Here is a 16,355-nt window from a genome sequence, read left to right on the forward strand (position 1 = left end):
TAGACAATATTCGAATAAATGAAAGCTAGCTAAGTTAAAGCTTATCAATCAGGTTCATTTACTCATCGTTATTTACTGTCTCTCATGAGCCAAGCACTAGGGATAAAATGGTGTCTAAAAACAGGCTTTAACGCTGTGCCTCTGAACAAACTGTGATGAAATTATGACACTTTTAGAGTTGCTCTGTCTTGTCTTGAGTGACTTTGTAAGCTACTTAATTAAAAATGTTTGTTACATATAATAGCATCTTGTAATACTGTGCTCCAAGAAAGAGGAAATAAACAATAAGTATAACACAAATATTCCTCTAAGTTTGAAAGCTTAACTTCAAATTATTTCAATAATGGCCTATACCTAAGTCCAGAATCCCTGTATTATTGTACCACCCCACTCACTAATAATGTCTTCATTCTTAGGGAGTTAAGACCTAACTGAACATACATAAGACAGTAATTTATATCATTTTCTCCTTAATTTGGGAATCAAATCCAAAGTTTTATACTAAATGTACAATAAATAAGAAAATTCCTTAATGATACTTTTGAGCCAGATATTTTTACAGTTTTAAACTAGCTTTTAGATGTAAATACAGCATAGGAAGAAAGGGGGGAATTGTTTTTAGAAGTTTAGGAAAAAAATTTCTTAAAAGTTTTAATATACACCTGAACATTAGCTTTAAGAATTTCTTGGGCAAAACAACTTTTACCTATTGATAAAATAAGGAGTTTCTACTCTTTTCTTCATCCAGGGAAATAACAGATTTCCCTCTACATGTTCATAAGAAATCTATGAGAAACAAACCATAAATCCATTTGACAGTTATACTTTCAAAATAATGGAAGATATGATATAGACAAATAACCTCTCAGCTCAGAAATGTTTTCCTTATCTAAATTAAATAAGAAAATCTATAAAGCCTATTAAAATATATAGCCAGGGGCTTCCCTGGTGGTCAAGTGGTTATGAATCTGCCTGCCAATGAAGGGCACATGGGTTTGATCCCTGGTCCGGGAAGATTCCACATGCGAAGGAGCAAGTAAGCCCATGCGTTCCAACTACTGAGTCCACTTGCCCTAGAACCCATGAGCCACAACAGAAGAAATCACCAGGTGAGAGGCCCGCCTGCTGCAGCTAGAGAGTGGCCTCTGCTCGCAGCAACCACAGAAAGCTCACTCACAGTAGCCAAGGCCTGGCTCAGCCAAAAATAAATAAATAAATCTTAATTAAACACACACACACACACACACACTGTTCAGTCGTAAGTCGTGTCTGACTCTTTGTGACCCCATGGGCCCTCCAGGCTCCTCTGTCCATGAGGTTCTCCAGGCAAGAATACTGGAGTGGGTTGCCATGTCCTTCTCCACACATATATATTTTATATATATAGCCCGGCATATATTAGACACTCAATTAAGTAGCTGCTATAATAAAACTGGCTTTTATTTATATGAATTTTATTTAATTGACTGCTTTGAAGCACATAGGGCATTTAATTCAACACCACGATCCAGGAAAAAAAATCACATTCCTTGGTATGGACTCTCCCTACGTCCAAAATTGGGGGTGGGATAGAATTTGTAAATTTACAACTGGTCACAACTACACAAGACAGTAAAAGTGACTCAACAGATTCAACATCATCACTACTGAAGCCATGTTAGGAACCAATCCTATTAGTTGGCACTGCCCTCCTTCACTGTATACGAGATATCTGTGTGCTCCCAGTTTCTACTGGATTTAAAAGTATGGGAGCTGGCACAAGAGCAGATACCTGAGAAACAATAAAAAAAAAATCAACAATTTTTCGCTGCAAAATAAGACTGGCTTTTTTGTAAGGATCATTTTAGAAACTTGAAAGCAAAAACTTTGCTGAATTTTCTACTGAAACAATCTTTCTGTGACTGCCTTTTCTGAAATTGAGGACAAGTGGTGCTTGTGTAACATGCATGAAAACAGAAATACTGCTCATCAGTAATTCTCCTTGATCCCTGAGATAATACAAGCATGTTCTATAGCACATATCTCTACAATGGCCCAAAGACCAGGAATAAGAAGAGAAAAAAGGCAACTGTGATGTCAATACCATTTCTTCAGTGTATTTAGCCAGAAATCGGTAAGCTCCGATCATCCCAGACACTACTGTCATTCCCTGTCCTTATACTTCTATTAACCACTTCTCTAGAATTAAAAAATTACAAGATGAAATCCCTCATTTCCTAACCCAAACTCACTAGGAACTTAAGAGGAGTTTAGCTCTTAAAACTAAGATCACCAAACTTCACAAACAGTACACACAGTACTTTAGCGTGTAAAAAACAGCAGAAGAGCATTACACAGAATAGCTGTAAAGGCCGTAGGACAAAATTCAGACTTTGCAAACAACACAACCAGAGTACCTTCTACAGGTAGAGATAACATTTAACAATGGTGTATAATTGATATTATAGGTTAAACATAGAATTATCACATGACCCAGCAATTCTACTCCTAGGTATATATTTCCAAGAGAAATAAAAAACATATGTCCATATAACTTTTACACAAGCATTCATAGTAGTAGTATCCGTAATAGCCAAAGAGCACAAACAACTCAAGCATCCATCAATTGATGAATGGATAAATAAAAGGTGATATATCCACACAGTGGAGTATTTTTTGGCAATAAAAAGAAGTACTGATATATGCTACAACCTGAATAAACCTTGAAAACAGTATACTAAGTGAAAGAAGCCAGTCAAAAAAGACACATTATTTATTTTATCTATATAAAATCTACAGGACAGGCAAGCATACAGAAGGAGATTCATGTTTGCCTAGAGTTGGGGTGGTGGGGATACTGGCAGGAGTGACTGCTAATGGGTCTTGGGTTTCTTGTGGGGATGACAAAGATGATCTAAAATTGACTGTGGCACTGGGACACACAACTCTGTGGGTGAACTAAAAACCACTGAATTGTACATTTTAAACAGGTGAACTGTATGCTATGTGAATCATATCTGACTAGTTATTTTAAAAATCAATTTTGTGCTACAAAAGTTGAAAAATAAACTATTAAAAAACAAACAACAATAACAAAAACCTAGTATTATTGTAAACAGCATGCCCAGCAAATCAAGAACAAAGATTATCCACTTATTCAACAAAAAATTTTACTGATATGAAATGTTTAATCAGATCTTGCTAATTTTCTAATAAAAGGTCTTGTATCAAGGAACTATGCTTATTCTCATACAGAAATTTTCACACACTTATAAATTAAACTGAAAAGATTCTCTGAAGAGCTCATATCACAGATTTCATAAGCCATGATAAAGAGAAGCATAAAATTAAATGTAAAACAGATTTCATTATAAAATCTTTTAGAGTGAATATATAACCTCTCAGATGAGTTAGCGAACTAATATCAACAATTGAAGAAAGAGTTTTCCACACAATAATAGTGTTCTGAAGACATGTTCATTTTCAGTTATTCATATCTAATCAGGAACTGTGATATCTTAATATACCAATGATAAAACAAAATCTTCTGTGAAACGAAAGAAAGACTTCTATTAACCTATATTCACAAAAACAGAAAACTTTTAAAATAAAACTTTAAAAAATTATTTAAAAAGCACTTCAGACTTATTTTGTTAGTTCTGACTGGTATTTTTCCTTCACATTAGAATATTTTTAAGTGAAAGCTGAATAACAGGCTAAATACAAATCTTCAATGAACATACACATGATCTGAAGAAACCACAAGATGACAAAATATCTTTTAAGCAGAGCTTCTCAAAAGTAGGGAGATTGTATGTAAGAGGAAATTTCTAGACTAAGTTTGTACATTAAGAAAAAGAGAAAAGAATTATAAGGCCACCAGAGAAAAAAGGAAAAAGAGAAGACACGCAGAAAGAGTCCAAGTCAACAAAATTTAAATGAAAAGACCACAGTAAGGTGAAAAATAACCCTAATTTCCTAAAGTGAGTTATTCGTAGCAGTTGTTATAAAGAATTACCAAAAGATATGTGAAGGAATTGGCAAGACTCTAAATGTTACCATCTTTCAATATAATACTATGAAAAACTTTACCGTCTGAGGAAATGTAATATGGAATAATAAAGATCCTAACACCATCAGCTTGTTATCTTGTTTAATGTAACAAGTTTTTCTCAATTATAAAAAGAAATACATTTTAAAGTTAAACAGCTAATTATGAAAAACAATACAAGCTCTATGAAGACATTTTCTAACTTCAAGACAAAGTTAAACCTATGACTGTAAGAAAAAAGTCCCTAACTGGTCATGCAAATACTAATATTTGAAAATATATACATATCTATTACCTTACTCTTTGTTGCAACTTGAAAGGGAATAAGTATATGTAAGAAATTAAGATCCTATTTTTCTATAATAAAATGGCAATGTAGCTCAATTGTTTTTTTCACCAATTTCTGAGATAAGAATATTATCTCTAAAAGCCTTTAATGTATATAGTTTATATATTCAGAATACAAAGAATTAGATAAATAAGAGCTACTTCAAGTACTGACCATTACTTCCACTACAGATGGCTAAAATCAAGTAATATACAAATTTAAATGACTTACATTGTTGTTACGAGTTTCTACAGCAGGGAATTTTCTGACTATGAATTTCACAGCAGATTCCAGGTTTTTGTCAATAAGGTAGGATGGTTTTGCCTTGGGGTCTCCACAAGCCTATAAAACAACAGTAATAAAAAAAAGTGAAATGCATCGTTTTTCTAAAACCAAAAAATAATAGCAAATCTGTAATTAGAAATTAGAGAGATACTTGTTTTTGGTGAGCAGGTGATAAAATGAATAGGCAAAGGGCAGGGATTGTCACAGCTGAAATATGCAATGGGAGACAGTACAGAGATGTTCTTCTACTGAAAAAAAATGCATGGAAAGTTTCAAAGCAGTTAGCGCAGAACAGCAGTGAAGGAAAAAGCTCAAACCTAAAAAAAAAAAAGAAAAGAAAAAGAAAAAAAAATTCTTGGTTTGAGGTAGGATTGTATTCATCTGAAGCTAATAAAGTATGACAAAATTAAATATTCAATAAGAGTACTAGAAATGTTTCTATGTGTTATATAATAAAAGCTTATGTTTAAATGTCTTTTCCAAAATGTTCTCCTCATTCACTCTAAACATTTTAAATACAAGAGCCCTAGTTCAAAAGAACTGGAAGGCGCTAAAACTGGCCTTATAGTATTAACTTGTGTTGCCGAAAATCTGAGTTACAACATTGTTTTCCATCATACCAGCAGCACTTCAAACAATGAAATCTACATCTATTCTATATCTCATAAGCACAGAACAAATGGAAATGTTTACATTTTGACCACATCAGCAGTACAGCATTCTCTGTATTAAACTGTAAAGCATTGTACAAATGTAAGGCATTTTTATTAGAAAGAACTTTTTATCTGAACTATTAGCAATACAGAATAATCTTCAATACTGTTCAGTTTCATTCTGTGACATTATTAACTGCTTCCTAGTGAATTACTAAAATGGTAACATTTCTACTTAACTTCATTGTATTTTAAAGAGGGTATGTCCTTTGAAAAGTTATCTATTATGTGTGAGGAAATACAATACTGTAATTTAATGATTTTTCACTGTTTACTATAGCTATGTTGTGGATTGCAGAAAGAGAAGTTATGAAACATGAAACTGATCTGAAAGCGGGCAAGCGGGCAAAGGGAAGGTGAAAAGCTTTGCAAACCTTCCAAACTTGTCCTTGCTGGGGAAGCATTGTAATAAAAAGAGAGAAAATTACTTGTAAACAATGACTGTCAAACTCTGACATACGTTTCAGTAGAGAACTTATGCACTGCAGACTATGAATAACAAAACAAGATGGAAACTATATGGTGCTACAATTTTAAAGGTATTCTAAGCAGCAAGTTTTAGTACACAATAAGTATAGAGTTTATATTATTCATATATATTTAAATACTACTGTGAGGTGTACAACCATGTCAGTTTCTTGGTGCTCTTTCTAAATAACTTAAAAATAATACTAGAAGGAAAAATAAAGACTACATGCAAGTATAAAAACAGGAGCAAAACCATCAGTGAAATTTTACATACCTTAAAAAGAAACGGTAGCCAAGAATAAAAATAAGTCGTTATTGGATGACTTCTGCACTTTAGCTCAAATTCCAACTGTTTTTCAAATATCAACTAACTCCTTACCAAGCCCAAGTATAAAAATCAATGCAAAAATTCCTATATTTTCCAAAAGGAAATAGGAATGGAGTAAGAATTATCTTAATTCTCAAACATAATTAGATAAAACAAAACTAACTATAAGAAATTTAGAACTTCATAATCTTTAACCAGACTGACACAAAGCTATTGTATAAATTTCATTTCAATATCATAAATACTAATATATCTGACTTTTCCTCAGAGTCAGCTTTTTAAACTAGCTTAAAATACTATTTCTCATAAATTAATCTTCCAATTAACCCACATCCCCCAAAATATTATATATAGGAATAACTGAGAGCCACATAACTAAGAATTTGTACCAATGGAAATAGCTACATATTAGCAATTTCTTGTATCAATGATAAAATGAAAACCAAGTCTCAAGAACATGCCTGAGGTAGTACAGAATACTAAAGTGATTCCAAATTCTTTTTAAATATTATGTATCATCTTTCATACTCTAATTATTTTAAAATTCAGTTATTCGTTCTAACAATATAAGTGAAATAACTAATAAAATATAATAGACTACCATACCCATTCCCAGAGATCACGAATTTTATTGTGTAAGAATTTAATCAAGTAACTAATAAGATATATCTGTATATAAACAGCTCTTCCTTACTGCCCAGAAAATAAAAAGAATGGAATTTCATTTCAGTGGAAAAATAAGTGGTTATATGGTCTTTCCTTGGAATTAATTTAACCTTTTCCCACACTCCTCACTGAGCCATATTTAAACAAACTACGCTGGGAGACAGTGTGCCATAAAGATGAAGAACACAGACCCCGGAAGAGAAGACTAAATTTCAGTCTTCACCACTTACTATCCATGGGACGATCCATACTTGAATATATTACGACACATCGCCTAACCTCAATTTCTTCATGTGTAAATGGGGAAATCAGTATTTACCTAATAGCTACAATTATAATTACCTAAGTAAAAGTCTTATGTGAATAGTAACCACTGAATAGTCTTTAACATAGTAAACAGAATTAGAAATAATGACTAAGATTCTTTCCTCCAATCATTTATTCTTTATATACCCCAAGTCTAAACATAACCAAATTTGGTTTACTCATAGAAAACGAGTAGCCTAGTAGTTAAGAACATGAGTTATAAGATAGGCTGTCCATGTTCAAATCCTGGCTCCTAGCTATAACCATAAACGAGTAATTTTCTGTGCCTCAGTTTCTTCATCTGTTAAATAAATCATAATTGCAATCTACCCTAAAAAGTTTTTGCCCATTAGATTAGTATCTGTGGGTGCTTATGGGTGTGTGTGTGCATATGAGCAGAATTTTTAAGGGTATCTGGCATACTACATTCACTCAAAAAATGCCAATAAAAAAACAAGATTCACAGACACTATACAAGAGTACTAGGCACCATTTTATTTTTTTCTGAAATCAACCTACTCGAGATACCAATAGAGACATTTGCAAATACTCAGGCAAAAAAAAAAGTGCAAGAAAAAAAACAAAACTTGACTAAAAGCTAGTATTTAGGTAACTACATCTTGGCAAAAAGCCATTCTTAATAATTAACTGAAGAATAATGTCCTACCATACTGAAAGAATGCAAATATCCCAATACAAATATCCCAACTAACCAGATGTCTCAGTTTATAGAGATTAAATCTTCTTCACTCTAAGATTTTCATTTTAATGACACCAACACAAAGAAATCATAAGATAATAACCTGTATTTTAAAAACACGGCCTGCAGTTGGTACACCTAAAACTCTTACCTCTTCCTCCTACAGTAACATTACACAAAACTCATCTTTCACTCTTAAAAGTATTACCCTTTGAAATAACATATTTAATAAAATGATAGGGGATTCCTTGGCAATCCAGTGGTTATAACCCTGAGCTTTTACTGCCGAAGACCCAGGTTCAATCCCTGGTTGGGGAACTAGGATCCCACAAGCCACAAGTTGCAGCCAAAAAAGAAAAAAGAAAGGAAAAAAAAAAATTTGAATATACTACTATACTTAGTTATCAGTATATTTTAAACTAATATATTCCAGAAAGGCTTGCCACAAAGACTGAATCAAAAGGTTTGATATATTCAATTAAACTAGAGTACATCTAACCTGTCCATCACCCCACCCTCCAAAAAAAACAAAAGGGGAGTAAAGGACAAAATTTTGTCTAAACTCCTGAATCTCATAGCTCTACAAAAGGAGGAAAAAAAAAAAAAGCTTTTGCATAATTGGTTAAGGGGTTGCCCAAATGGCTCAGTGGTAAAGAATCCACCTCCCAATGCAGGAGACTCAGGTTTAGTCTTTGGGTTGGGAAAATCCCCCAAAGGAGGAAATAGGAACCCACCCCAGTATTCTTGCCTGGGAAATCACATGGAACAGAGGAGCCTGGAGAGCTACAGTCCATGGGGTCACAAAAGAGTCAGACACACTTAGCAACTAAAACAACAACAATAACTGGCTAAAAGGGGTATTTCATCAAGAAGCAAACAGGAAACTAAACTATATCTGTAATTTTAGAATTGTTGTAAAAAGCACCACTCTAAATCCTTATTTTATCTTTACTCAGCATGATTTCATAATGCATAAAGCATAAATATCAGAATTTAAAATTCCAGAAGATCTAAAGCAAATTTAAATATTTATACACTTAAATTTCCAGTTTTCAGAACTGAAACTTTATTTCCCATGAATATTCTAATTATCTTTAAATTTAACAAAGCTAAGACTAATCTGGCAGATAAAATTATACTAGTGTTAAAGGACGTACTTAAATGTAATAATCAATAACTATCTCTAAGTGGATCACAGCCCATACAGCCTTAGGCAAGTTGCTTCCCTGAGCCTTAGTACTTTAACCCATAAATTAAGGATACTATTATTACCTACTTAATAAGGTAGGTTGTTCAGATTTTTAAAAGACAAAATACACAAAAAGTGCTTATTCCAGGTGCCTGACACACAAATTCTTATAAGTTTTAATTATCTTCTATTTTTTTTAAATAGAACTTTTCACAACAGATGGATATCTATAATGAGTTCCTAATTATCAAAAAAGATCATGCATTTAACCAAATTAATGTTAGTGTTGTCAATTTAGTATTTCTTAGTTCATTTTTTTCACAAAACACAAATATAATGTTATTATCCAAAATAAACAACAAAGACGTTTCAGAAAACCACATATTATTTTATTCAGGCCACAAAATAAACATCTTTGATTAAAAACCTCAAAATCAGACTTAATATAGTTTTAAAGTATGACTTTTCAACAAATTTTCCTGCCAAATCTACCACTGAAATCCCTTCCAAGGTCTTTCCTTGGGTTGTCACAATACAGATTACGTACCACAGCTTAACTTTGCATGGTTAATGCTACATATTTTTCCAAGAACTTCCTTACCACGATGTTTAAAAAATAAAAATTAAAAGTATAGAAACAGTCCTCTATGCATAAGAGATTAAGCAACAATCAAGAGAAAACAAAACAGTAAGGATTATAAGAGTCAAGAGTAAAAGGAACATTTACTAGGCACCTGTTGCATGTAAAACATCTTGGTTTAGAAATTATCTCAATCTTTACTCAACAGAGAGAAAAGGAGCATCAGAAATTAAGTGACTTGCTCAGGGCTTTATGATTACTAACTTTGAGTACTCAAGTATTTCAAAACACTAAAAACAAAACAAACAAAAAAACACTAAAAACATTTACTGAAAAATATATACACCAAAAAAAGTAAGTAAAAATTGTTCCATTACCTCAGCTGCTCAAAATTTTTATTGAAGTAATCATTATTAAAGGAAAAAAAATCTGATTACTTCAATCAATTTTATTTTTTAATTTCCACTCTACCTTAAAATACATTCCTTTGCCAAAATATTACAGAACAAAATAATTTCTTTTAATACAGTAACTTAATTGGAAAAAAACATGAACAAAGTCCCAGGGATCAGAATGAGAAGGCTATTTGTGAGAGTATAGGAAAGAAATCAGCCTCACCTGAATCGTATTAGGAAAGGGAAAAATACAAAATGTGATCAAGATGAAAGATGAATTTAACTTTTACTCCACAAATAAGAAATAATAAACCTGTGTTAAAACAGGTTTTGCAAAACTGAAGGTACAAGGGGACTAAAATTCTCCCTTGAGTCTTCAACAAATTGATACTAACGCCTAGAGGAAAAATGGACATCACTTAAGACCATGGATTGTAAAAGCAACTTGCCTATAACTCTTTTATTTTCTAATTTTAAAAATAATGAATTTCAGTGTGCAACTTTCCAGTAAGTATTAAAAAAAATCTAAAAAAAAAAAAACAACCTATCAAGACCAAAACAAGCCTCAAATTCTAATAATACTGATTAAATTTTTCATTTTTTTTTCATGCATATCACCCACATTTTGGCCAATCAATCTGCTTGCAACTTCCCCCTTGAGATTGGGTAGGTGAAAAAAAAAGGGGGCAGGAAAAGAAAAAAAGTAACCCACTTCTATAGTTTGGATTAAAAAACTTGATAGGAAAGTAATGGAAATTACTGGAAATGCTTTAAAATTAATGTAATTTTATAAATCATCTCTTATAGAGTCAATAATAGCTGATTTAAAGGTATATAAATATTATGATTATTGTTTCCTAAGGACAAGTTCTCAGAAAGTAATAAATATTTTGACTCATTATATATTTCAAAATTCTTTATTAAAAATTTTAATAAATCAAAGTTTCTAATTACCATTCAATACTCAAAAAGATGTCTATGTTACTGTTTTCAAACATTTCTCAGCTTCTCATATACAGAAACATTTCAGTTTATATCCAACAAAGAGTAAAGGTTATATGTGGTTACACTGTTAATATTCTAAAAGAAGTTGGTCTTTAAAAGACTGCTGGGAAACATACTTCTGAAGAACAAATACTTATTTTATATTAGCAGTAAGTAGATATCAAACTATAATACCAGGCAGTAAAAAGGAATAACTAAGTAATGTTTCTAAAGATGGTATAGACCTGGATTTATTAGGAAAAAGTGAACACTTAGTACTTGCCCACTATGTTTCAAGCTCCAGAAATATCCAACATCTATTCACGTCTTACTCTTGTGCCAGGCACTATATTAGCACTTTGTGAATTAACCCATTTAATTCTCAACTTTATAACGCTAATTAAAGAGTATTCCACACGTGGGAAAACAGGAATATCTAAGATTGCAAGAATTAGAGTCAGCAAGACTAACATGGCTTAGAAAACCAAAAAATGTAACTTGAAGTGTACGAGAAGCTGAGAGCAAATAAGCACCCTGTAGATGGTTTTGCTAGTACAGAGTCTATGTGCAGCCGAGCATTCCAGGAATTTAGTTATCCCTCAAAATCAAAATTAAATCATTGCAATTATCAGAAAAAGAAATCAGAAGTATTAAAAAGTTAATTTTACTTATTTCAGTGGTTTTTCAGAACAACTTCAGGGGCTTTTGCTTATTCAGTAGATTTGGGTCATGATCCAGATGTACTTTTAAAAACCTTTTAAAATGATTATGTTATGTATTTCTGACCAAGAACCAAGGGGCTCCTCAATTTATAAATAAAGGAACTCTAACTCAGAAAGATTAAACAACTTGTCCAAAGTTTAAAAAAAAAAAAAAAAAGTACCAAGGTTTTATCCAGAATCTAGCCCTCTCAACCCACAGAATGCTACAAGTATGGGGGAAAAAAAAACAGAAGTTTAGAGTCTATATGCCAGCAAAAAGGATTAATACAGGATTTTAAAACTTTATATATTTTATATCTTTATATATTCTACTGAACAAAAGTTTGGAATCTTGAATGACTGACTATTCCTTGTCATTGCCTAGCTGAAGTTTCTATTCATACTTCAAAACCAAGCACTAAAGTCACTATCTCTTCTTCCCATCTCCCCCAGACAGGAATCTTTAACTCCGTTCTCAAGACACCCACAACAACACTTAATCACTGCATTTTAGTTAATTATCTACACATCTGTCTCACCCACTACAATATGAATTTCTTGGCACTGGAGACTGTATCGTAATTTGTTTTCCCAGTGTCCAGGAAGCCTTTCAACAAATGAATGAATGAAAACTCCCAATATTTGCTACTAACTGAAAGAATAGCTCATCATATGACTTCCAAAGTTTTATTAAAGATATAATTTTATTACTGTCAAGTATCTAAAATAATCAAGTATGCAATAAGAAGATACTTTCCAAGACTTAAAACAAGATATTCCTTCAAAAACTTTAACCCGTTATATATTTCAAAATTATTAAAAATGTTAATGATTCAAATAAAAGTTACTGTCATTCAGTTCTCAAGATGTATATGCCATTTTCTGCTGTTCAATTCTCCTTATAAACTTGCAATTTAAGAGACTGTTAAGTTTAACTTATTGAAGTAAAACATTTCAGTACAATAGTATTTAAAGACATGATTTAGAAGATTCTCTGTCATATTAAGTGAGTCAAAATTAATAATTACAATACTGCAAATTCCTAATAGGATCAAAATTAAGAAGATCTTACTACATTTACTAAAATGACAACATTAAAACCCGTCAACAAAAAAACACATCTTGGGAACAGAAAAGAATAGTACTAATTTTGTAAAGTTCAAGACAGAAAGAAACACACTTATTGGTTGTACTTCCTTAATGGCATTTCTTTTATTTCATGCAGGTTTTTCAATGGAAAAAAAAAGTTGCCATCTGACTTTAAAAATCCAAATGTAGAATGTATACTTGAAATCTCAAGAGACAAAGCCTCTTCAGTGAAGAGACGCCTGTACACATCCTTACAATGAAGGAGGGTAAGCGCTGTCTCACTGTCTGAGCTCACACCTTCTTCCTGTCTTATACGTGCTCTTCCCTCAAGCAAGGGTTTCTCTTAGTTTTCAGTTTTCTTAGTGTTATTCCTATGGTTAGTCTTCTCAGTTTGTGCTTTTAATATGTCATGGGCTAATTTTAGAAATAATCACAAAGAAAAAAATCCATATAATATAAAAAGTAAATATAAAATATTTACAAGTTCCCCAAAATGTCAATAAATTGAATTTTAAATTTCCTAATTCTAAACTATTTCTCATTTCAATATACTACAAAGCTAAATAGAAGTCTTTAATAATCACTGGTGGACTGTTAATTATAACCTCAATGACTTTTCATAACAAACCCATACAAAGTTCATATAAAAGTAGTCTACAGTAAATAAGAAAATTATTTCTATAATTGCCTATTTCTTTTAGGTTAAGATTATTGTGTGTTCAAAATTATATGTGCCAGAAAAATTTCACTAATGATTATAATCTAATGACAAAAATAAATTAAGAGCCCAGACTTAGCAGTTAAGAAAGAAAGGAGTCAATCCAAACTTTCATTTTTCAGAGTAAGACTTGGACAAGTTAACCAAATTCAACCGCTTTATCTAGAGAATAAATCACAGATCTAGAGAATAAATCACAGATCTGTAGACAACTAAAAGAAAAAAAATTTTTAATTTAGGATATAATAGAGATTCAATAAATAGCCAGCATTACTTTTACTTTTATTACATGTTCTTTTTGCTAAAGAAAGACATAAAAGGGAAGCCTGGCATGCTGCAGTTCATGGAGTTGCAGTCAGACATGACTTAGCAACTGAACAACAACAAAGAGAGAAAACTATTTTTAACATATAAATGTACACCTACTGAACATGATCTGAAATTATTGTTGGAATTTACTTAACACTAACACTGCAAGTAAATTATCAAACAAGAATACAAATTAAATTTTCAATCACCCTTGCCAGTAAAGACAAAAATTTTCAATACCAATACTTTCTCATCTGAGCCTCCTCATTTTCCACATATTGCATGTAGCTAACTAAATATGTCCATCCTTTTAATTTTCTTAAAATATAAATATACAAGCAACAGATTAAGAATCCTAATTTCATTTATATGTAAACTGTACCATGCTGCTTCTTCATTTTTGGAAATAATCTATTTTAGTCATAATATAATAAAATATACATGCACATATGTTAGCATTTGTACAAAAAATTGTATAAGTATACCCTTGTGGCTCAGACGGTAAAGCGTCTGCCTACAATGTGGGAGACCCGGGTTCAATCCCTGGGTCGGGAAGATCTCCTGGAGAAGGAAATGGCAACCCACTCCAGTATTCTTGCCTGGAAAATTCCATGGACAGAGAAGCCTGGTAGTCTAGAGTCCATGGGGTGGCAAAGAGTCGAACACAACTGAGCAACTTCACTTCACTTCACATACACAGCTTATTTTTTAAAAGTGGGAGATGAACAGGCAGAGAATTTCTGAAGTCATATGAGTTTTTGACAATAACAAGTATTCCTTCTGTAATCATTTAAAAAATTTATTATTTAAGTTATTTAACAATTCCACAAAGGAAACAAAAGGTGGACAATTTACCACTGCCACTTAAAAATAATAAAAATAAGCCTCTTTCCTAAGTATTTTTCAGTGATCTTTATCTCCTCAGCCTACCAACCAGTATAACAAGAAACAGAATTATTAAATCCTCATTTTTACAAGCAGCTTCCTTGAAAAGTAAGGAAGTAGGATTTGTTTACATAAATATATACATGTTTTATATATATAGAGAGAGAGAGAGAACTTAAATACAGATGATGGAGAGACAATGCTTTCTTAACATGTTTAAAGGTTTTGATACTAAAAATCTCCCTGAGGAAAAAATCTTATAGGTACTAACAGTACTTCTACAACTTGCCAGAATCCAATCTTTGAACATGCTTTCTTCTCCTGATTAACCCACACAGAAAGTAAGGCCCTTAAATGAGGAGAAATGTAACACTGAAAGGGAAGACTAAAGCTGATTCCCCTTTCTTTACCCTGATTGCATACTTCACATACATTTTTTTTACCTCCATTAGATAAGCAGATATCAGGTAAAGACTTTCAATTTTACACTGCTATTAACTTCTTTACTCATAAAATAAATTTATCCAAAATCACGGGCAAAAGCCTGTAATAAAAATACTCCATTAAAAAGAAGTTTGCAATAGCTGGATAGGTATTTTCACCTTTCTGTCCTTTAGAATTGAGGCAGTAATTTAACAAGATGAAAAATACGAAAAGTATTAACTGAGACCTTTTTGGTATAGAATTATCAAGTTCATGTTGGTGATGGCGTAGGAAAAAATAGAAAAAAGTAAGAAGGAATAAACATACACACACACACAAAATTAAGCTCAGCTAAAAAATGTTTCCTTTTTGGAATTTTGGTCTATGTGTTTGCTAAACAGCAGTAAAATTTCAGAAAAAAACAAATGTTGCTCCCAAAAGTTACTGAGAGTCCTAAACAAATACCATCTTACATTCATATAAGTTTTAAACTATTTTCACATTGTTATAATTTTTTATCTTCACAGTCTTGTGCAGTAGACAGATCATGTATTACCATCCCTGTATTAAGAAAAACTAAACTGAGCTCAGTTAAACTGTTTAAAATGGGTCTTAACTTCTACTTTGTAAAGATAACATAATCAGAGTTGGAACAGACTTGAGTGTTCCTTTCAGTTAATTTTCCCCCATCTCACAGATGAAAAACAATGAAGCTCAAGGAAGTCAAGACACCCACCCAATATTATAAAACTCTCAGTGACATACTGAAGACTGGAAGGCAGGTCTCCTAACTTCTGGCTTGATACTCTTTACTTCACCACACTGCCCTGCCATATCACAATGAGTGATATACAAGTAGCCTGAAATGTTAAAAGTCACTATATAAGTGGGTAGTAGTATTAGCTCCAAAAAAGGGAAGACATTTTTAATTTTTAAAAAATTATGACATTATGAAATAAACAAATTTAAATGTAAAACTACCTACCACCTTTACCTTTTCCCCCTAAAATCCTCCTTCACATCTTCTTAAATCTCTGATTTGATTACAAATTCTTAAAATTTTCATAACCTGTACATATTTGTTCATTGTTGTTTAATCATTCAGTGGTGTCCGACTCCTTTGAGACCCCATGGACTATAATCACAAGGCCCCTTTGTTGGTGGGATTTCCCAGCCAAGAATACTGGAGTGGGTTGCTATTTCCTTCTCCAGCCTGTACATATTAAGATATCAAAAATTACTCAATTGATAAAATTTT

The 16,355-nt window shown here is 32.1% G+C and overlaps 1 protein-coding gene across 1 annotated transcript in view; it reads right to left on the minus strand.

Moving 5' to 3' along the window:
• NCKAP1 (NCK associated protein 1) overlaps positions 1-16,355 on the minus strand; it is a 105,748-nt gene that overhangs the window by 86,161 nt on the left and 3,232 nt on the right. The window contains exon 2 of the mRNA XM_086361534.1: positions 4,590-4,700. Coding sequence (XP_086217660.1) covers positions 4,590-4,700 — 111 coding nt within the window. The remainder of the gene's footprint in view (positions 1-4,589; positions 4,701-16,355) is intronic.

Source organism: Bos grunniens, chromosome 2 (assembly GCF_055505025.1).
Source record: "Bos grunniens cultivar Pamir isolate PY7600 chromosome 2, Bosgru_T2T1.0, whole genome shotgun sequence".
In the NCBI taxonomy this organism is placed as follows: Eukaryota; Metazoa; Chordata; class Mammalia; order Artiodactyla; family Bovidae; genus Bos; species Bos grunniens.